Raw genomic sequence first — 24,212 nt, forward strand, 5'->3', positions numbered from 1 at the left:
GGTTCAGCCATCTGCATGCAGACTGCCACCCGCTGTACTGATTTGTTTCATTACATGATTCTGTCTCAATTTCCTCGTTGTTCCTACTTTACAGGATTCACAGTCTAGTTATAAAATCAAAATGCAATCTGATCACTCTATATTCAGCAATTAGCACAACAGGCTTTCAACGCATGACTGGGTCTTTTACATGCTGCTCTATGTAGGACAAATATCACAACCAAACCTACAGAATAAGGACTTTTAAGAAACTTTACACTGGTACCATAAAGCAAATTAAAACCAACATAATGTATAATCTAGACACTAACTGGTAACTTTGAAAGGGCATAATAATTACATCTTATATCTTAAAAATTCCATTGCAGAAATGCCATTTAATACAGAAAAACAAGATACTCTAGGGCTCATCTACTTTAACCACCTATTCCAAACAGCGTCAACTTCAAAGTAACACCGGGTTGCCTGAGCTTTTAGTCAAGCTGAACATCTCCAAGGATGGAGATTCCACAATCTTTGTGGTCAACCTGTTCTACAATGGCCTCTCTAATTGTGATTTTTTTTCTTTTTTTGCTTAATAAAAGCAAAACAACTCCCTTGCTGCAGTTGTGACCACTGCCTCTCATGCTTTTGCTGTGCACCTCTAAGAGTTTGACCCCATTACTTTGTAAGTTGACAACAGTAATGAGGTCCCCTCTCAGCTGAACAAATATGTATGTACACACTTGAAACTAAATTTTGTTCACATGCACTTTCCAGGAACAAAAAAAATCCTAATGCTATATTCATGAATGCAGGCTAATATAATTTCTGCAGAAAATACAGTGATGATAAGGTTAATCATCATTTTAAACCTGATAATTTCCCATTCTCTAGTTTTTGCCTTTGTTAACAGGCTGGAAAAATAGAAAACAAGGCCAAGATTCTGCTTATTACATGCAAAAATATTCATGTTTGTATGATACCCAGCACAGGTCATGACCCATAGTTTTTCTTCCAACTTCACCAATTAGAATAGAAATAAATATTTCTAATGTGCAAGCAGAATTCACTTTGTCAGCATATGTATAGTTCATTGAAAAATTCCTAGAAGTAATATTCTGCAGTTAATATTTATGGTTGCTCATAATACAACCAAATAAGCTGGCTTAGGGGAAGTTATTACAAAGCTAAAAGATATGAAGTCAGCTGTGACAGTATTTAAACTATAATTTCTCCAAGAACACACTGTATAAAGTACCCTGTATAATAAAATCAGTTCAACATTTCTTAGATTGTAGGCAAAAGAAAACCAGCCTAATGGTACTGAAGGCTAAAAAGTATGTATATTTCTTTTTGTATACTCAAAACCTACAGAGAAACAATTTCATAAACAGCTTTTTTCCCCCACTGCATATCTTCTCAAGAAAAAAAATTCAAGATTCATTGTTTATGAGAAATTAAAACATATTAGGTTTCAAATATTGCTGAATGATATTATAAACATCCTACATGCATTTATTTGTTAAGGCTTTAACATCATTGCAGGTAACAGAACTTAGCAATGAAATATTGAAGTCTTGATATTAAGGAACTGGACAATTCTTCATTTCTCCCCATTCCTTCTAAGGGCTCTTCAGAATATAAGTTTATATAGCATCTGTGAATCTAAGAACTAAAATATGTTTTTCTCCTGAATTATTCAAGGAAAGTAAAAAGGAGTGAAAGCTAAGATCTTAATCCAGTAAGAAGTTTCTCTTAAATGGAATCCAGCATTTCATCAATTCAACAGCCAGAATTTCATTAGTTCTGTAGAATCTAGGTATTTGTTTAAATACTTTTTATGAACTGGAGATTAGATTTAACGATCTTACTTAAGTACAGAGTACAGACACACCCTCATCCCTGCAAGTAAACAAAAACCTCTCCGAATGATAACTTCGGTGAGGAAATTGAAATTTAAGAAATTATCAAATTACATGCTTTTAGTCAGGCAGAGAAATCACTCTTTTGACATAATTTTAATGTTTCCTCTCTTTGAGTATTAAAAGCCACTCTTTCTAACAAGCACATAGATAGCAACGCACATTCCTCACCTTCTTGGTTTCCAAATCCTGCTCTTCAGTTTCATATTTTCCTAAAAGTTAATGATCCCAAATCAAAATAATATTTACCTAGTCTTTCCAAAGAGAAGACAATTCAAATCCACAATGATATAGGTAATAAATGCCCTTAATATTTATTTTATAAACTTTTAAAGAAAAGCTGAAAAGACAGTTTATATGTAGTTTAACACTAGTTTAATGATTTCAGAGCAACTTGAATGTATAACTTTTAGTTTTATAAAGTACTTCCAATCGAGTACTCAACAAGAAAATCTATCGTCAATCAACAACAAAAATAAAAACTTCRTATGCGACAACAACTCACAGAGTTTTTAATCTAAAAAAATTAAATTTTCCAGTGTACTTGAATCCTGAGTTGGATCATACATGTCAAAACTTGAATTAAGTCACATAAATCTTTTAAACTAAGACTTTTTATTTTAATCAGCAAAGTGAAATTTATTATTGAGCAACAACAGAAATTTTAACTTTGCCTTACTCACTACCCATATGCCTTGTATATATGGAGAAATTATGTTATTATTGGTAAATAACACAATACAATATAAATAAAAAGTGGACACTTTTTTTCCAGGATTACAGTGGTTTTTATAATTTATTTTAAAGTCCTTCTCAAAAAACTTTACCCATTCTTCTCCAAGAAAAATTAGAGGGAGAAGGCATTATACTAGCATAGGCCAGCTTGAATTCATACTTTCTGATAGAACTCAAATTATTCTGCATTTAGATAGTGTTTTAGTCATGCTCAAGGCCCCTAGTAAAGGAGGAGAGACTAAAATAGCATGTTTACAATTGATTACATATTTCAAAAAACACAATTATTTATAAGTTCCTTTTATTATATATACAAACTTTAAATACCTCTGTCTCTGGGTAAAAAGGCAGTTGAAATACCAAGCTGTAAGAAATAGCTGCTTTTACAAAATAATTTTCAAATATTAATTTTCACATGGTTCTGAATCGGTTTAATGATTTATACTAGAAAGATAAAGGGCTTTAGACAACAGAGTGAATGAAACACAGCATAAGAGAAAAGTATGGCAGGAAGCAAGCTGGCAATCAGTAAACATACTGCATGGAGGTCATCTTAACATTCAGCTCATCAAAACCCAAAGGGATTGCTGCTAGTACAAGAATAAGAAAGAGATCATTTTAAAGTTAGGGTTTTTTCTTCTCTTTATATTTTGCGTATTTAAAATCTTTATTACAAGAGAGAGTGTTACAAAACCTGAGCTTTTAAATCTGGTGAATCCCTGTCTAAAATGACTAATGTTTGAACATGAAGGGACTGAAATACAATGAAGATGGTCACCTCAATACAATGATTTAATTGTGGTCATGATACAGTTTGGGGTTATCATGTTTTAGTAACAGAAGTAGATTATAATGTGTAATCATTTAAACTAAGCATACAGATAATATAAGAATAATTTAACTATTACGCAGCATTGCTATTTAAATTAGTTTCCAATATAGACTAATTTATCACATATACAATCTGCAATTTGTTCGTGAATTAACAATACTCACATAYACCACTTATCCTTTCTTAAGCCTCATCCTTAGTCATCACTGATGCATAAAACACCAACAGACTTTCTTGTAGTGCTGGAGAGCACATAGCGCTTTCTGTGCAACTTTGTTGAAAAAGAACAGTCCTAGTATGATGAYTGAAAAATTGCTAGTAGGAATATATTTTTATAACATCCTAAGTAAGATTTAGGACATGCATCTTCATTACGAATTATAGTTGCTGCATCAGCTTCCCCACAACTCCTTTGATTTCAGTACAACAATCCTTGATTCTCTGTCCTAGCTTCAAACCACCTTGTTCAACAGACCAGCACACATGTGAAAATTATGGTTCACATATACATACTATAATCAAAAACTCACGTGCTTTTCCCATGCAAGGATAACCATATGAATATCCAAGACCTTTTTTATTCTACACCATTACAGATGCTCAGTTTGAATTTACCTACAGAAGTGCCTAGTCCAAATACTCTACACAGACTGAGCATTAGAATTCTCAGACAGTTACTGGAATTATTTTATTTCCTGCCAGTTCCACCAATGAGACTGTACAGACTATTTCACTGACTTGTACAATCATCAAATACTACCCTCACAAAATTGTCATCTTTTTTTTAAGGTTATCAAAAAAAAAGTTTAGGAAAGATATACTATTACCTTTCTCTATATACATTGCAGCAGACATTTATGTCATCAGATTCCAGTGAAATCAAAGGAAGTTCCTAGCATCTAAATTATATGCTCAACATGACCTTTACAGGGCAGTCAGCCATCGTACTGTAAGTCAGACAGTTACAGGATCCAAGACAGCTTTCCAGCCAATTGTATCATGACTATAGTTTCTGCAGTATTTYAAGCAGCTATCCACTTAGACCCAGTATCTCCAAAACACTATGACCAACAGTCATCAAGAACAGTAGAAAAATCTATTTTGTACTGTTCCTCTTCTATTGAAGAGAGGCAGACAAAAGCTGCTTCACTTGTAGGATTTTCTTTCCCCTCTTTCTTCATACCCCAAATCATTAAAAAGTAAAGTAAAAATAAATGAATCACAGCATTTGGGTTTGAGTTTAAAAATTGTGGTTAACAGACTTTCTTCAGAAGAACATAGGTCCTCCTTATCTATTAATTATCCAATTAATAGACACTGCTAACACCTTCTTATCTTATCACTTACAATTTAAAGATCACAATATAACTAGTTTTTCTCCCACTTTTCTTGCTTTCCAAAGAATCAAATATATATTTGGAGAAAATTTCAAATCTAACTTGTTTTTATTCTTCATAACCCAGTCTGGCTGAGTTGCTACACAACCATACCTCTCAGTTATTTCAGAGTGAATACAGAGGGGCCAAAAAGCAAAATACTTAGGGAATGCAGATCTGTAGATGATGCTTTTTAAGAAGTTTTAAACCTGAAGCTATTGAATTAGTACTGAGTTTGCTAAAACCACCATTTTCCCCTCCATTTTCACAAACACCAGCCCAAGAGCATGTCTCAATAATTTTCTGTGTTCCCTGTCTTAGTAGTAAACTCCATGAAACGTCACATACTGTACATCTGTTTTTAATTTTCTTGTCAAGTCCCTCAATCCTGCCTTTTAAATGAAACGTAAAGACCGAATGCTAGAAGAAAAGAAAGATCAAAAGTGAAAGACACTACAACAATAATTCATAGTCTTTCCAAGTTGTACACTTAGGCTACTACATTAGCAATCCCGCAGATAAAATTAAGGGATTATCAGAAAGATGAAATTACCTCATTAAGTCATTTACATTTAACTATTTTCTAACTAACAGACATTCACATTTTAAATAGAATTTTTAACAACCACCATGAGATCCATAAATTTATTTGAGGAATGTTAACTAGAATAAAAAACAATGATTCAGGCAATGGTCTCCTATTATTAAATCTCAATGGCTACTTCTTGAGAAGAAAATCCCGATCTTACTACGAAGTTGTGGATCTGCTTATATCATATCAAATATCTGATGTAGATTTAATCTCTTTATCTGATAAACGGTGTTGTGGTAGTGACTACTACTTTTTTAATTACTGATTTACTACATTGTGGTTTCCCCATAAACAAGCTGAATGYTAGCTTAACTCAGTACGTCAATGTATAGATTTTAGTAAGCTTACAGTGTAGTATTCGAAAAGGTACAATAATAAAACGTTAACAAGCAACAACTTGTTTCTTAATTTAATGGCAAGGTATTAACATTAGGCTGACAAAAACAAAATCATCAAGAATATGAAATTCTCATTGGCAACATTTACAACAATGCACACAATGACCTTTCCTCATCTACTAACAGCTATTTCATAAATAGCCCAGGCCACTTAATTGACTTCCACATCATTATCCTTTGAAGAAGAGAAAAGATTGTTCTTTTTAATTATCATAGTTGAAATTTGACCACGAAGGAATCTGTAAGTCATAACATCCCTATACTTCCCTTTTTTGGTTCAAGGAATCCAGTTAGACTACAGCAGTGATTCTTACAGCTAAATCTTGTAAGTTTGCTGCTCATATCCACAGGCTTTAAATTATATAACTGTAAATGTAACTACAACAGGTTTTTTTCCTCCATAACTTTTCAATTTCCACAGTACTACAGTTTCCACAATAATTGCTTATTTAAATCCATTTTGAACACTTCTTAATAAAGCCTGGAATCATGTACAGTATCTGAAAATGTTCTTTAGAAAATGGAACTTCTCACTTTATAAATAAACAGCTCGTTGTAAGCCTACAACAAGTCTTTCATTCACCAACAGTGTTCAAACATTATTATATTATATAATATATAAGAAAAGATTGTAACACAGATAATAAAGTAGAACTATATATTTGATTTTTATCAGGAATAGACAGGAGATTTTTTTTTCCTAGTCAAAGAAACAGAATAGAAAAGATTCTCTGAGGTCGTTGAGGCCCAGAGAGTAAAGTGATTATTTAGCTTCTATGTCAGCACAACCTCTTTTGCAGTGTCCTGTCTGCCAGAAGATAGATGACTTGGTACAGAGACCTAAGTACAAATAAAAATAGAATAGAAATTGGAAGACTAAGGAAGGTCAAGCAGAGGTATTCTTAAAGGTAATTCAGTAAATCCTGGTCAGAAAAAACCTCTCTGAAAAATAATGCAATGGATTAAATATCCATTCATGTTAAATCTATCAGAATCCAGTCTACTACTGATTCAAATTCAAGGCAGCTCCTTCAATAAGTACCTTCTTACTGATTTTTATTTTACTCAGCTAGTCTYGTTAATGAGATGCTAATTACAAATAATAATAGTTTTATGAATAGTATGTATTCACTTTGCACCATTTGAGAACCCTTTTGTCTCTATCAGATGTTCATATCTCTTCAAAATTTGGACTGTTCAGATTTGTGCAAATAGGACAAAAAGTTGAAACTATCACAGAAAATCATCCTGGGCAACTATCTTTTCCAGATTCCATTTCTGAACAGATGTCAGTGATGGACGCAACAGCTAAAACCTTCCACGTGTGTGAAAGGTGTATGAGAACATTGACTGTACTAGATTTTTCAGAACTCAGACACATAACTGTACATAAAAAACTAAGCAGTTACTAGAAGCAAGGGAGTTTGCAGAAAGGCCTGAAAATAATGTCCTTGCAGTCACAGGAAGCAGTTTACAGACCTATTTAATATTCTTCATTAGGATAGAAGATAAAAAGCATTTTTTAAATGTCAATTTTTGTATAGAAAATYGGTTTTGTTTTTACAGTACTTACCTTTTTATATTAATACGACATTTAACTCCTTATTGTTACAGTTGTCCTTAAAGTATGTTTTTAATTCTTTAAAATTAGTTTAAAACATATTCTTTAATATGTTAAAAACTTAAAACTTAAAAACATATTACTTAAAAACATTTTTAAAAAGATTAAGAATTAAATAAAGAATTAAGAAAAAAATTAAAGTTTAGCCTGTTATAGTTCAATACTTTAGAGGCATTTTACCAGTCAGAATGGACTATTAAAGAACAAAGAGCATTGTTTCYCAATCTTTTCCTAGATTACATTAGAATACCTACTTCTATTTAACACATAAGCATACATTTTAAGTTAGAAGTTGACTTACAGTTCTRTAAAATGGAGGGACACTTCCACTTTACTGCAGCTCTAAAGTCATAAAGCTCCAMAAGCTAAAAGCAGTATTTGTGAATATTTACAGAAATAGTCTTGWAATGTCCTCATTCAAAATCTAGCAGTCCCATTTATACTGTAGCCATTAGACCTACTCCTTCACTAAAATATCTATTAACCAAGAAAATATGACAACGTCTAAGATCTGTATTTTTCTGAAAACCCATTTAAAAGGTCTGAATTAATACTGTTCTCTCCACTTCAAAAGCTTATTTAAACTTTGTCTTGTCCATACAAAGCTCATTCCACTTGTACACACTGCATTTTTTCAATCTCCTACCTGTTGCAACAATAGTTTTTTCTACTTTAAGTCGGTAGCTTTGGAATAAAAAGTGGACAGTATTTTACATTCAGGATATAAGAGGTCTTCAGTAAAGACAAGTAAATGAATGTTGGTACTATAAATCATTCTCTGACATCCTTTTAAAGCAATGCCTACATCTGTATACAGTAGAAATCAAACCATGTATAGATAAACTGGTAAAAATGTTCACAGTCCACATTTTGATGCACACTGCTACAATCACAGAGCTGTTGTCGTTCAAACTTTCTAAGGTAAAACTAACTGCAAAAGGCCTACTCATCCTGTCAACTCATTCAGCAATATCTGATGAAATTCTGCAGAAATTTTGGGACCTACTTCAGCAGAGTTCTTAAAAAACAAAATGCCTACTTCACCACAAAGCTTACTGAAAAATCAAGGTCTGCTCTTGCACAAATACTATTCATTTATTTTTTAAAGATGAAGTCATCTACTGCATCACAACATTCTCAAATTAAGCCTTGAAGATAAACAAATGCAAGCACTTTAATCTCTTAAAAAGATGCAAAAAGAATGAAGGTAGTATAATGGAATCCATAATAATTAAAATTCATTTAATGTATTGGAAAAATATTCCTGTTTTCACTGTTAATTTAAACTAAGCCTGAGTAATATAGCATGTCCTAATAAGAACTCAAACAAGTGATAAAACTAAAGGATGATGACATTCATCTTCTTCAGTTCTGAATAAACTTTAAACTGTGACTTCTAAAGATTCAACATGTAACACTGAGCTCCCTTAATTCCAGTATCAATAAACACAAGTTCATGCTAAAAGGAAAAGGTTATCTTAAAAAAGCTTTAAAGAGCTGGGATAAAATTAACTAATAGTTAATAAACTATTTAGAAAATATTAAACTGCAGGTAAAGATCATTCTTTGCTACCAATTTCTTCCCCCATTAGTTTTATCTGACTTTAGCTTTACACTTTTAAGGACTAATGCTATTCTCAGTAAATCTGAATCTAAAACCAACTATAGACCATCATGTGTACACATGCAATAGGCAACTTCACAACTGTGATCCTGATTTATAGTTATACTTGCCCCAGATCAGCCCTGAGCGTGCATCTGAGCTGACAGCGATACATGACAAGCTTCCATAAAGATGCAGTTTTAATACCTTAACCAAGTATAAACTCTGCTAGTGCCTGGGGACAGCGTGCTCATTTGTAATTCAGAGTCAAAAACAAACAAAAATTCACAAATTCATTTAGCACTAGACTAGACAGTAGAGGAAAAACGATTGGATCTGCAACCAGTATCCCAAGCCTCATCACAGGCTGACTGATCCACTCTCTCCAGGATCTACCAAGACTACTTCGTCTCTTTGCTCCAAAGTTTGGCTCCTGGCCATCCACTTACACTGGACTTTGCCAGCTGGGATCTCAATAATCCCTTTTAAGAACTGTGATAAAAACCAGCACCCACCCAGAATGACACCGTATTTCTGACGGTATGAAAGAGGTAAAAAACTTGGATGGCTCTGGTCAAGCTGGTCACCCAGAAATATTCAGCCTCAGCTTTTGCTCTGCAAAAGATCACCTTCCCACAACCTGTTGTGATTTTCTACTATGACTTAGCAAAAAGGAAACAGTGCATAAATGTTAAAATCTACAGGTTCAGCAACCAAGCAGGAATGAATCAAGGTTTACATAGCTCTCTGCACATCTCAATCCCACCATCACCTTCTCATCTGAATTTCTGACAGGAACGGGAAAAGCAACAGTTGAGGATTGCTGGGCTGGCCCTCCCTTTTCATGCCTTGCCTAAATCAGCCAAATCCCCTGACTGTTAGGCAGGCACAGTCTCTAGCAAGCAGTCCTGCAGTTTAAGTCACACATCTTTAGCACAACAATCACTTAATAAAATTCATGCATATACATGGCCTACATATTCACTACTGAGTCATAGAAATCATAGGAAAACAATTGAAATGAAAAGGATAAAAAATATTAACTTTTTTTACACAATAAAGGCTTCATGTACCAAAGGTTAACTCTCAAACAACTCATGTACACAGTTACAATCAGATAGCATGTCCTACAAGTCTTTACAATACAATGCAAATCTTTACATTACAATAAGATTTTTAAACTACAGAACTGGATGCAAACTACTTCAGTGTTTGAAAGGAGGACAGGAAAATGAATTCAACGAATAGGAGGAAGCCACATCTAAAAAACTCTCAAGATGAAGCACTCTAAAAGTTGTTCCAGATGCATAAAATATTCTTCAATATTTTCACATCAAAAATATTCAATTACATTGTTTAACTTCCCCTACATTTTGAATTCTCTAGTCTGAGTGTACTTCAGTGTATTTCTCAAGAAATTAAGAAAAAAATCTCAGTACAATGCATAAGTACAACTCAACCTCCTCCATGTAGCTGTATATAAGCTTCACCGATGATAAACGAGCTTTTCAAAACATATTAAAAAGGAGAAAAAACACAGAATCTAAATGACGCTTCAACATAGAGCACCTACATCACAAAGTCAATGCAGTCAAAGCAGATGGTTCAGGAGGAACCACAATCCTTCAGGAAATTTAATAAAACTATTTATTCTATTTTTTGATGAGACAACATGCACATTCCTTTCAGTCTATTAATTACTAAACGGGTACCTTTACTGTTTTAAACAATCACCAGAGCATGACTTGGGCAGAAGGATGCACACACGCAGAATCAAATTTTACAAGCAGTCACTAAGTGACCTGAAATTGAAGTCTTTCTGTAACATTAGGTGTTGCAAATATGAATAGTCATATCTCTAGCTAGACCATTTAGATGGCTCATACCAGATGATACAGCTTTCAAAGATAGTTCTGTTATAGTCTACATATTGTGTATTTCACTTACAAAACTAAAAACCTTAAGCTTAAACTATCCAAGCATGTACTATGAGAATGTATCATATCATTGTGTCAGTTACGCACACTTTGACTTTCCATTTCTATATTACATGAAAGCTGAAATTAAGTTTGTCTGCTGTTAGTCCGATTTTCAGCAGAGAAACACTGCCATCTTTTGGCTTAATACACAGACCTCCCCATTACAGTTATAAAACTCTTCTTTTTTTCTGCCACAYTTGTCCTTCATGGAGAGCTGAATTCTTGCGATCTTATTTTAAAATTGATTCAAACTTGAGTCAGATTTCTCCAGAAAAAAATTACAAATATGACTGCACAGCCCAACCACTTGAGAAGCATGCTCTGTTAAGCCATGTAAGATTTCATTTTTCTCTATTTACCTCACAGCGCTTTTTTCTTGGTAGTTTCTATACATATCTATATCATATCATACAATATCTTACACTGTACTCCTTTGAAGTTAAAACATGGTAATGCCTTCCTTCAATATCTTTTGAGTTTTGCAAACCAATTAAAAGAACAATAATAACTCAGTATTAAAAATTTTATGCTGTTCTTTCAAGTATCAAGCATGTCCAGTATACTACCAATTAAATATTGAATATTTATGGTTCAAGATTTAAATTTGTATTGAAAAGTATGCAAGATTACTTACACCAATGACACAATGTCCCCACGTTGTACCTCATAATTTCGAATACTCCAATGGTTTAAAAGCACTACATCAGATGCTTCTCTTCCCCCAGGATTCAAAGAAGGCTGAAAGAAACAGAAAGAGAAAAAAAAAAAACAATTTTAGGTCTCTATATCCTCTACGAATCCTCCATTGAACTCTAATTCCGTCAGCGGCTCAAACCCTGGTGCATTTAAAATCAGCCATACCTATTTACTATAAAAGGACCAAAAATCTGATGTATTCTTTACTTACACTTCTTTATTAAATATATGYCATTAATTTACTACAAATTACAATTCATATCTTTCAATGCCCTACTGCCTGCAAATTAAGTTATATAACATAGACGCTTATGATAACCTTGACAAAAAGAAGTGTTTATCTCTACTGCATATCATTTAAGATTAAAAATGAAAGAGAATGAACACTAATTCCCACAAAATACAAACTTTGTGAAGGCAAACTACTGCTTATAGAAGCATAACTCAAAAAATGCCATACGTACTTGTAATAATATTAGTCTCTGCACATTTTCCAAAGGAAAAAAAAATAAAATCCTGAACACTCACACTGATACTGTTATTAGTGTGGGCTTTCCATAACAGGACACAAAGCAGCATGAAATCTCAAAGAACTATTTAGTGAAACAAGAATGTTGACTAACCTCAACAGTCAAAAACCTTAAATAGTTTTTTGTGCAAGATATTAGGAGGTATTCAGGACTGTATAAAAGCCAAAATGTAGTTATTTTGTGTGACACTGGACAGCCACAGTATCATCTGAAATCTGAGTTAACCCACCAAAAACAGTAGCATAAGGAAGTAGATCAATCACAGTACTGGCTTCATTGATTTTCATAGGGATTATTTCAATACAAACATTCATTTTACTGAGACAGCTGAGAGCAATCCACATTAATGTCTGTTAATAGAACACTTTTCAATAAGCTTTTCGGTCTCTTCAAACACAAATTTGGTATTTCCAAACTGATCAACAGATGACCTCAAATTTATACTCCAAAATTAGGAGACGTGTTTAATAAAGCAGATTCTAACCCCGTACCCCACTTCATCTGACAGAGCATTGAGAGTACAGAGCCCCTCATTTGTTGACATGATATTTGTAATATTTGATAAAACTTGATTTTTATAAACAAGATTTTCAGTGTCAACCTCACAGTATATCTTGGTTGTCCACACATGCCACCAGACACTAACTTCTGCAATTCCCTTCCTCAGATTGACTATACATTTGATGAACAAAATAAATAGGAATATAGGATTRAAGCTAACTGTTCTCAACTTATTTACATAGTTCACTTTTATTCAGAAAAACTATGCTCTTGGACCAAGATGGTTACTTAGTATTTACTTTTAACTTCAAAAGCTATTTAGAAGCGCTGATTTCTCTTCACTACAAATATCATTCCCTCATTCCTGTTTTCTTTGCTAGCCAAATAGGTTGAAAAAGATGTATTTCAACTGAACTTCTGAAAAACTAGCTTTTTAACATACAGYAAGAAATAACATGACAAGGTCTTGAGTAGATGTAATCCATACAACCAATAATCAGTGTCATATGTCAACAAAATAAAGATGCTGACGACACAATATGTTTAGTTACGCAGTAAACAGGGAGCCTAGTTACACTGAGAGCTGTGGACTACAGGGTAAATTTCTAGGTAAGTCTGTAGATCAAAACACATCACATTCACAGAAATATGGCTGAAGTCTAAGCTGCAAGTACACTAACACTCATATACAATATACACTGATATACAATATTTTATTTATGGGATTCTATGCATTGTAAGAGCCAGACAAATTAAAATTAGAAGCTAATTAGCAGCAGCTGGATTATTATTTTTTTAGTCAGAATTTTTCAATAAGCTATTCCACCTTTATAGCGCCTTCTAAAGGGTAGTATTTTACTCTTTAAATACAAGGTCACAAGCAACTCAAAATTGTATTCATGATATCAAATGCAAACACAGATGGACCAGAAGCAAGCAATAGTACTAACCATAGGCAAAGAAGCTAATCTAAAAAAGTGACAGCTATACATAGGAGGTATTTCCACAGAGTAAACCACTTAGTATTCAAAGAATTTATCTTAAATAGCTGACAGAGATAACCAGCATAAATGGAAATTTTAAACCTGCTGCTCCAAAAGATAATGCAATTCACATCTGATATTAAAAAAAAAAATTTATGCAAGTGTTCATAAACATGTCGTACAACTAAAATGATATCAGAACACATTGAGGAAGACACAAGTAAATTGACTTTTCCACAGTTGGAGCTAGTTTCAACACTCTCATTACAGTATTGTCTAGTTTGCATTACTCTAATTCCTACTGTTTTATGTATTTAAATAGAGGAAATGTTTTACAGTTTAAATATATGTAGATATTACATAATCATTCTAACTCAAAACACTCTAAATGTTACGCCACATCACTTGTTGTTTTAACAATATATTTGCTCATATAGTTTTGACATAGAAAGTTTATCACACATTAGAATCATGTTTGAAGGAATGTGGCAATGTAGGAAAGTTTGTTTTTCTTTCCTACAAACCAATACTGATATATTGAAAATGTAATCATACAGAGACAAAAATACTATTTTGGTAGAAGAAGGTATGCATTATGAAGCAAAACCAGAAGGAGACAACTTTCATTTTACATGAACAATTACAGTATTTTGTAAACAATCATCTAAACTCTTCAGAAAGTGTTTCTCTCTAATAATAAAAATTGTGATTCCACAAGAAAAAGCCAGAAAGTATAGAAAGAATTTAATGCACTGTATTCAGGGAGAACTTATTTTCCATGACATTTTTACTTGTACTAAGATTTCAAGTCTAGCAAAGCAAAAAATAAAACTTCCAAAAAAAACAGTCAACAAATTGGCTCACAGGGGCTCTTATTTTTATAAGTAACAAAACAATAGAGTGGCTTCTTCCTCTCTCTAGTTTGAAACATTATGACTTGCTTGCCCAAATTCTTGGCGTAATAGCCTGCTACAAATAAGACATACAGATCTCAATTTATAACTATAAGTCACAGAACATTCACTCTTTCCAATTATTAGCTAATCTAATGCTAAAATCATGCAAATTGAGATCCCCAGCCATATGATGAAGCCTCACAGGACATGAGGGTCTGTAACTAAGAGGGAAAAAGCATGCTCTTTAACTATAAATAACGATTAATTTCATAGTTGTTATGCTGAGAGTGAATACCAGAGTATAGTAACTTATTTCCTTATAGCTTCAGGAACAGAAAGAATATTCATATGAGCTCACAGGGTTAGGTACAGTAACACTAATAAGAAAGTTAGGAGAAACTACCACAGAATAATTACAACTGCTATTACGCACAATGTAACAAAACATTCAATATTTTCTGCTGAAACAAGCGTGCTTTGTCAGAGATCACTGATGAGACTACTCACTATAATGCTTGGTATTGAGTAGTTTGTGATAGAACTTGCATATTAAGTCTACGAAAGAGCAGACTCAGGAAGAGCCACGATAATGAGTGTAGAAAGCCAGATAGAAGTTTCAGAAATATATCACAAATCAGATTATTGGGAATCATAGCATAGTATCTTTAAATTGAGATAAGAATAAGATATACAATGGAAGCAGGTARTTGATGGACATATGATTGTATGCTGACTGAACTTCACTTTCCCTCACACCTACTGTTATCAGATGCATGCCACATAGATGGTTCTTCAGAGAACATAGAAAAGATGGAATTCTAAAGCAATGACTGGTGTTCCTTCAAGCTATACCGCAAAACAGAGATGTATTCCTTATAATTACGTTCCTGCCAAAGTAGATTTAGTTACATGTCTAATAAATTTTGGCAAGGAAATTAGGATCTTACTACAAGCACCAGGATTTTTTATTATTATTATTTTGTAATCTGAAAAACAACCATGCATATAGAAACATTTCAGTTTAAAACAAACTTCTATTTCAATGACACAGTCCAGAATAAGACCAGAATTCTACACACTCAGAGATGTTAGCAAAATTAAGAATGTTAGCTTCCAAGCTACCCATACTTCAGTCAACAGAAGAAATGTTTAGTCCCCAGACAAATCAAAGAAAGAGCTTAGATTTGAGTAACCCATTGAACATATAGCATTCCCCAGTGTCTGTGAAGTGTGCATATTCATCTTCATTATGTTGGCTAAATCTGAGCAAATAATTATAGCGTTTTTCAAACCTGCCATAGATAAACCACAGTTAACTATATGCCCTTCAAGTCAGTATTGAGACAATACTGCACAATATACTCTCTAATACTTGAGGCCTTGCCTTCAAAGGAGACATAAAACTGGGATCTTCACCAATAAGGAATGGTGAGGAAACCTAGGAAGCTTCTTTCCAGCTACAGAGTTGAAGCTATTTCAACAAGAATGGATGAGAAACGAAACATTATGGTCAGCRAGACAAAAGAACAAACAATAAAAGGAAATCTGGCATGTGAAAAGAAAAAAAAACTCAGAAATTAAATGCTCAGGTCATGCTTACTAGTGGGGTGGGGGGAACACCATTGTGGTACCACAGAAATTCAACACACAGGATGCAGACAYATCTGCATCCTGAATGCTGTGTGGCTCTAGATACCATTAGAGGCAGGAAATAGGGGAGATGGAAGTTCAGTTGTATCAACCTGGATGATTTTGTTCTCATCTAGATGCTGCGTTATGTATTTTGAATTTCTCCCTCCCAAAACTGCTGAAAAGAGAATGAAACTGTCTGTTTTCTTTTTCCCATGATCAGCTTCCCAATCCTCTCTTCCTTTACAGAGCAAATCCCTCTCTCTGCAACTGTTAGAACTCCTGAGACTCTTCTAAATTTGAGTGCTCAGTGATATTCAGAAAAACAACTATGAAATGGGCAAAGGTAATATATGTTACACCTAACCTTTGTTATTGGATTGTAAAACTATTGGAGTATGATTTTACATTGGCCTCAGTCTTCAGCTGAGAGCTACCTTCTAGACCAGTAGAAGTTTCTTGGTACAAGGTAAACACCAAATTATAGACTGCCACAAGAAGGACAATGCAACCTGCCATTCCCTCCTCCCCACCCTTAGCCTCCTTATAGGTGCCTATATACAGGCAAGCATTGGACTCAGGATGGYATAGCCTATAGAAGAGGGGTTTGCTCTGGGGTGCTCCCCAAGAGTTAAGGGACCCCAGCTGTACTCCAGGGTCACCATAGTCACCACACYGTGGGGCTGCTGTAGCCCTCCAATGACCCCAGCACCACTGAGCAAACCTAGTCAGTAAAGGGAAAATGACACCGCAGACTCACACCATAAGCATCTAGTTACTGTGGAATTTTGCACTGGGTTATCTGTTGCTATATTTGTACTGTTATCTGTGGACCATAATGTCGAGTATCCTGTTGGTATCCACACTGTTATCAACTRAGGCCATCTGTTCTATTGTGCAACAGGGGTCTGGCATTGATCAATCGGATAATGAACTAAGCCTGGGAAGGATAAAAGTAAGCAAGCCCCATGCCTCTGTGTGGACTTGGACTCACTGTCAGCTGGCCTGCAGACCCCACAACCCACTCATCTGCAGGGATGCCCCTGATGCCAACTGCCAGGGAGAACCTGAATCATCTTAGCTTAGCTTGAGCACGGTGAGTGCAGTCTAAAGAAAACTATACCGGAAGGTGGCCGTAAGGACGAGGAAAGGACAAAAACAGTCATTGTACCGTGCATCCAAGAGCAGTCATTGTACCAAGCATTCATGGCTTAACTGTAGAGCTCTGATATACATACTCTATTTTTAGTTCTTTATTACACTTTTTAGCTTTGTTACACTTGTAGATTGTATAATGTTAATTGTTTAGTGCAGTCCAGCATCCGTCATATGTGTAGAACCGCTTAGCTCTAATTATACTTGACAAATGATGATCTCTCAAGTTCAGTGCAACTAACCCCAGAAACTGAAAGAATCCCAGATACCCCTCTAGTGGCACACTACATCTCCCCAGATGTCTCAGGGGTAAATCAAGAATACAGCAAGCAGCTGTATCAGAGTGTAGTGGAAAACCCTATGATCAGCAAAGGAATATACAGGGAACTATTTTGAGTAAAAGAAACTTTGGACAACTATTAAATAGACTGTATTTTTCTGAAGTAGACAAGGAGAAAACAAACAGAAAGGTGAACATAGACAGAAAAGTGAAAAGGCATGCAAATCTATGTCATTAAATACATATCAACTAAACCTCTGGTTCCAGCCCAAGCAGTTGTGTCTGAGCTCATGCTGCATGACTCAAAATCCAGATCTTGATTATTGTAAATACCTATCCTGGAGGTCAAGTTCTATGACTACTCAGGTAATCAGAAAAGAAGGCTCTGCATCTGAGATCAAATCCTTAACTTCTGCCAATTCCAGCGTTGCAATATCAGAACGAAATAAATTACAACCATCAGTGACGATGCAGTGCAATATGCAATGCATATGACTTTAAATGCTTGGTAACAATATCTAAATTAGCTAACTACTTGACAACATAGATTTTTCAAGTTCCAATAACAGAGGAAAGGAAGCAGCAGTAATTGTTCATTACCAGAAGTACTTCATTCTCTTCTAAATGTTACACAGCATATTTATATTTATTTGATTACTTTGATGTGAAAACATTTAGTATAACCAAAGTAATAACAATGAATTTATTGCCTGATGAACACAGGGGTTCATATTAGGTTCATGCCATTTTCTTTACCGGCATGCTGCCATATTTGTTCATTAGTAAAAGCAAGTATGGCAAAAACTGGTTTTGCCTTAAAATTACTGTAGTAGATCTTTTAAAAAGATTAAAGCTGCCTTRTGAATCACCAAATTCAAGTCCCAAAAGATAAAAAGTAATGCTCAAAAGAGAAACGTTGATTTCTAAATGACTAGCAAATTATCAAACACATACCTTTATCACTACCCATCTATGTATTCTTACTGAGACAAAATTTGGAGAATTTCAAGAAGTCTTCTTCTTGAAAGCTTGTGTTTCCGTATTACAAAAGCATTTGTGTAACAAAGTGGAAATCAAACTATTCCATATTATAATTTCATCATTTGATATCATCGCAGAAAAACATTTCTTTCCACCCTGCTATTGTCAGTGAAAGGTCAGTTTCTTACTTTCCAAACAGAGAAAAGGCATTTCCAACAATACCTGCATTGATGCTCCTTCCACTCTTGCTACACAGGCAACTCTATCTAGGAAAGTTACAGTTACTGGAACAGCAACAAAGAAACCTTTAAAAAAGGCTTTAATGTATCTCCTCCCAAAACCTTGAGTCTGTGCCATAATCTGAAAAAGATGAAGAAAATGAAAAAAGGTTACAAAACAAGTTTTAGAAACAGTAACATTGCTCGTAGTAATCAAACAATGAGCAGTCAAAGATAAATGAATTATTATTATCTGTTACGACCTCCCCATATCCACAGTGAAAAGATGAACATTCACATGAAAATGAAGAACAGAAATCTTCGGTAAAATTTGGAATCTATTGTACAGAAGAGAGTTTGATATTTGACATYTACCTTTTAGCTAATTTGACCATTTCTTGTGGCACGGTGCTACCAGAAATATTTGATAAAAACGACTCAGTAATAACAGTTCTGTTGAACAAGAAGCAAATCAATACAATCAAGGCAAACCTAATTATGCTTTTCTGAAAAAAAAATCAACTAGATAGACACAAATTATTAAAGAACATTCAACTGACATATATATCCAAAACCCTGAAAACAATTTTCTCCCCATAAACAGGTAATTTGTGACCTTCAAAGATGGTCACGTAAAGGAAAAGCCAACAATTTGTGGAACATAATCATTTCTTTAATAAATACTTTCACACACAAAGACGTGCACTATTTCCACACTTGTGGTAACTGCAAACATGTAATATCATCAACTCAGATTGTCATCTATGTCATCGGGACATAGAGTAACACAATGATTCCTCATTTATTACTCWCATCAGAAAGTTAAAAACATAGTCCAAGACTGGACAGCTACGTAATGAAATACAAGGCAATATTTCTCCAACTCACCACTTCTTACTACTTGATTTTTTTTAATTTATTTACCCTGAACCCCTAAGCATTCTTGCAAAAGAGCTATAGAGTACATTGAAACATAAGAACTGTTTGATCATACCAGTTATACCTTTGGAAAGCAAGCTGAGTATTCAAGTATAAACAGACTGTGCCCTACTTAAGAGCACAGAATAATATTCAACAAAAATATGAAGAGCATAAATTATATATTTTTATAAATTACATATTTATAATATATATAAATTATATATTTTATATATATGCTTTGTATATCAATTTGGTTCAATCCTCTAACAATAGAATTTTTAGAACTTTCCAATATAATGATTTTTTGTTTGTTGCATTTTCAGAAATACAGAAGTGATGAGCTATTTGTGCAAAACACAAATTCAAATCACTTTGATGAAATAGTGCTGAAAGCAGTATTTCTGTCATAGATACGGCTACTTAATTTTATGAAGCATACTGCTTAAGAGACAAAACCCAGTTCTACAAAGTAAACTATCAGCATATTCTTCACTCATATTCTTTATAGATATAAATAGCTTTGCGATGACAAGATCTGTTACCTAAAAGACTGGACCAATTACGTTATCTTTCTGCACATTTCATTAAAACCTTTTCAATTTGCATCAATTTTCACAAAGAATTTGAAATAGCTTATGAAACAGAACAAAAACTAAGAACTCACTAATTCAAAGCAACCGTTAAAATATTGCACTTCTATCTTATTGTTTATGAAGTCATCATCGAAATCCATGCACCAAAAGAGGCTATCGCCACAGACAGCAGAGATTTGCCTTCAGAATTATTCTATATAGAAACAGAGTCTCTAAAATTCCTTTTTCTCCTCCGTTTTATAAACTATACCATTTCATATCATGCCTTTGTTGACATCCATTTCTCAATCCACTGATTCTTAGCTTTGCTTCTTGAATCTTTTGGCTGGAATTCTACTCTTCTGGCATTTCTCAGATCTCTTCCACTCTTACAACACTATTAGCTTAAAAACACAATTTTTACACCTTCCCCACAACCATCACCACCACTTGCTATGCATTCTTTGAGGTGGAAGACATAGTCTGATACAGGGCTCTCACTATAACTGATTTAATTGTTTTTGTGCAAACCAGAAAGTAGACAAATTTATGCACTCTTTAAATTCTTCATTTTCCATCCTGTATCTCATTAACTATGAAACATTAATGTTGATCCCTTCTACTAAACCCATTCAGGTCTGTAGAGATTACTTTTTGTAAAAAAAAAAAAAAAAAAAAAAAAAAAAAGCTAGCACCTAAGTTCATACTTTGGTGGTTTTGCACATCTACAGTATTATAAGGCACATATGAGTAGAAATGAGCGGAAACACATCAGTAGCATCCCTACAGGCAACCGATTTGCAAAGCCACCACGCCTCATGCAACCGCTGTTCTGCTGAAGGGCTTCTCTGCTTCCCCTGAACTGTCCTTCCCTCCTTTCTTATACAACTGCACGAAGTTGAATCCTTTGTTTCTAGTCATATACTACATTGTATAGATTTCCTGGCTCCCTGTATCTCACAGGGAGATCGCACATTTTAAAACAGTTTGGAAAGAAACAGCTGATAAAAAATTGTCTTTGATAAAATAGTTGATAAAAAATTAACTTTATTGTTAATCTTTCCTATACTAAAACATTTTACCACAAGGATAAGGAGTTACTACACATCAGCATCTGGCTGGTAACTGGACATATTTTTGCTAAATCTATTTTATTAGCTTACCTCTCAAAAAAAAATAAACTACGCAGCACACACCACAGCGTAAGTATGCACATACACTAAGTTACTATGCAACTCTTGACACAGTAGCTCATCATCCAACTGTCAGTAAATGTAAGGTAACCTATCACTCTTCTGTTAAGAGGTACTTCACATTATCTTGCATTGCCACAAGGGAAGAGCTTGAATAGAGGCAGCAGGAAGACATTTGGTAGCCATTATCTGCTTATGGTAACTGTCCGTGTGAATAGATAATCCTAAACTGATAAATGTTTGATTAAAATCTACGATGATTTCTTATCTTATATTCAGGAGGTCTTAGGAGAAAAAAAAAGAAGAAAAAAGTAATGATAAGCATTTACTGCAGTTACAAGAAAGGGCTTAGGATACATAGACAGATTGAACAAAGATCCTTATGAATTAAAAAAAAGTCTGCTAGAAATATTTATTTAAAAATAAATGAAACATTACCTAGCTATCATTCTTGAAGACAGTATTCTACTCTTGGAGATAATATTCTATAACTTCAATGTGCTCTAATTAACACAGTTTAGAATATGTATTTGCTTTGAGAAAATCTGTGAGAATTATTGGAGGAAATTGTCATCACTTTTTAACATTCTGATAAACTTAAAATATTTCTTTATATCAAGACAATGTATGTGTTCATTAAAAATGCATAAATACCATGTATGCATGTTATCTGTATTTTTAAAAATACCAACCCAGACTATGTATAGTGAACCAAAACTTTCCAGTATTGTTGAAATGAGTATTTCCAAGGGTCTAATCTATTTTATATTTAGAATTTGAATTTATAAATTTTTTTCTAATGCTCCTTCTAATTAGTTTCATTTTTTTAAAGAAGAATATTCTTCAGAATTGATTTTTTAAAAAATCAACTTTAAACCTAAATGTATAGATTCCAAAGAGGTGTTTGACAGTTACCCGAAACAAAAGTGTTACGGGCAAAAAAATGGTACTTCATATCCATATAAAGGCATGCTAACAAACTTGAAAGACATAATATGACTTCCTAACATATAATCAATGGGTGGTAAACATATATACTATTTAAAAACTGTGAATAAATCCAACTAATAAATCAGTAAACAATAATAGGTTTGAGTGCTTTTATGAAACATCAATGTTTATAATAGTGAGTGTCAGGTATGTAAAATTTAACAGATTTCCAGATTATTTGTAGATTTTGAAAGCATCATGTTTCCAAAGTGAAATTCTGAAATCTAGCACTACGACTGTTCTATACTGACAGCTAAATATGTAACAAGTTTAAATGTATGTCAGTAGAGCAAGCAAAGGATTCTTTCTGAGAATAAATAAAGAACTCCAATTTCATCAACACAGCATATATTTCTGGATCTCTGCCCAATCAGTGACACCTTGAATAAAAATTAACAAATCACAGCATTTAAAAGATGGTGCAACAGAAACAAAGAAAACATAGAAATAATAACTTGTAGATACATATACTTCTTTAGAATTTAAAAATTATGCTTATTTTAGGGGAAGAAAAAAACAGAATAAGCAGAACTGACAAACCTCAAAGCAGCAACCTTGACAACTTGTTTGAAATGACAACATTGCCCAGAAAAATCAAAGATCAAAAATACTAGCATATAGCAGGTTAAAGCATGAAGAATTTCACACTGTGTAGTTCAGAGATTATGGCAGATGGAGCACAGCATTATCTGGACTGAAGTATTTGGTGCACAAAGGGTCCAGGGATTATAATGAGCCTCCAGTGGGTACTACAACATATGGAGCAGAGATGCTATTTAGATAGCTCTCTACATATAAAATGTTTATTTTTCTTACACTTGCCTGCACATTAGGAGACGCTGTTTATCAAACAGCCTGCAGAAACTCATCAAGTAATATTCAGAAAGCCCCAGGTTACAATATATTTGCAAATTTAACTACTAAAAAATTACTCACAGAAGTATAGGAACATAGGAAGATAGGAAACATAGCTGTAAAAACAAAGCATTAGCAGTCAACCACAAAGGAACAAAATTGACCCCGATATGTTTCTACAAGACACCATGTGAGAAAACAGGAAGGAGGGAATTACAACCTATATGCAAAACAACTATAAGCCAGAAGTGTTATGTTAATTTAAAATGACCTACTTAATCTAGTTCAGAAATTAGTAACTATACTTACATTATCATACCTCCACATTTCATTAAAATAACCAACTCTTCTGTCAATCACAAAAGGAATTTTTCCATATGTCAATGGCATCACATTAAAATGCAACATCAGGTACATACAGTTTGAAAACAAGACTTTCATAACAAAAAACACTAAAATACATGAGCTCAGTTTTGTCATGTCCTATGAAATACAGAATTGAGCAAGAAAATATAGGCTTTTTTGTTTTAAAGAAGACTGGTACAACCTGAAGACTAGGTTATATCTAGTCTAGTAACTGTGACGATTAGGATGGTGCTCAACAGAAGAATTTGCGTAGTCTTTTTAATATGTGCCTTTTCTACAGGCTTTCACGATACTTCAAACTGCTGCCATGCAGCCTTACTCTCATTTCCCACATAATTTACACATTTTAGTAATTTTTAAAATATTTTTTGTACAGGTGCATGTGTACAAACTTTACTGTGCGCTC

The 24,212-nt window shown here is 33.8% G+C and overlaps 1 protein-coding gene across 3 annotated transcripts in view; it reads right to left on the bottom strand.

The window, feature by feature from the left end:
* IMMP2L (inner mitochondrial membrane peptidase subunit 2) overlaps window positions 1-24,212 on the bottom strand; it is a 477,417-nt gene that overhangs the window by 446,326 nt on the left and 6,879 nt on the right. For all 3 annotated transcript variants that reach the window (XM_085318516.1, XM_085318517.1, XM_085318515.1), the window contains exons 2-3: window positions 18,914-19,051; window positions 11,675-11,778 (exon numbers count right to left, since the gene is read on the bottom strand). In XM_085318516.1, coding sequence (XP_085174642.1) covers window positions 11,675-11,778; window positions 18,914-19,048 — 239 coding nt within the window. In that variant the 5' untranslated portion in view covers window positions 19,049-19,051. The remainder of the gene's footprint in view (window positions 1-11,674; window positions 11,779-18,913; window positions 19,052-24,212) is intronic.

This window comes from Rhea americana, unplaced genomic scaffold (genome assembly GCF_003343005.1).
Source record: "Rhea americana isolate MKP2758 unplaced genomic scaffold, rheAme1 scaffold_54, whole genome shotgun sequence".
NCBI classification, from domain to species: domain Eukaryota; kingdom Metazoa; phylum Chordata; class Aves; order Rheiformes; family Rheidae; genus Rhea; species Rhea americana.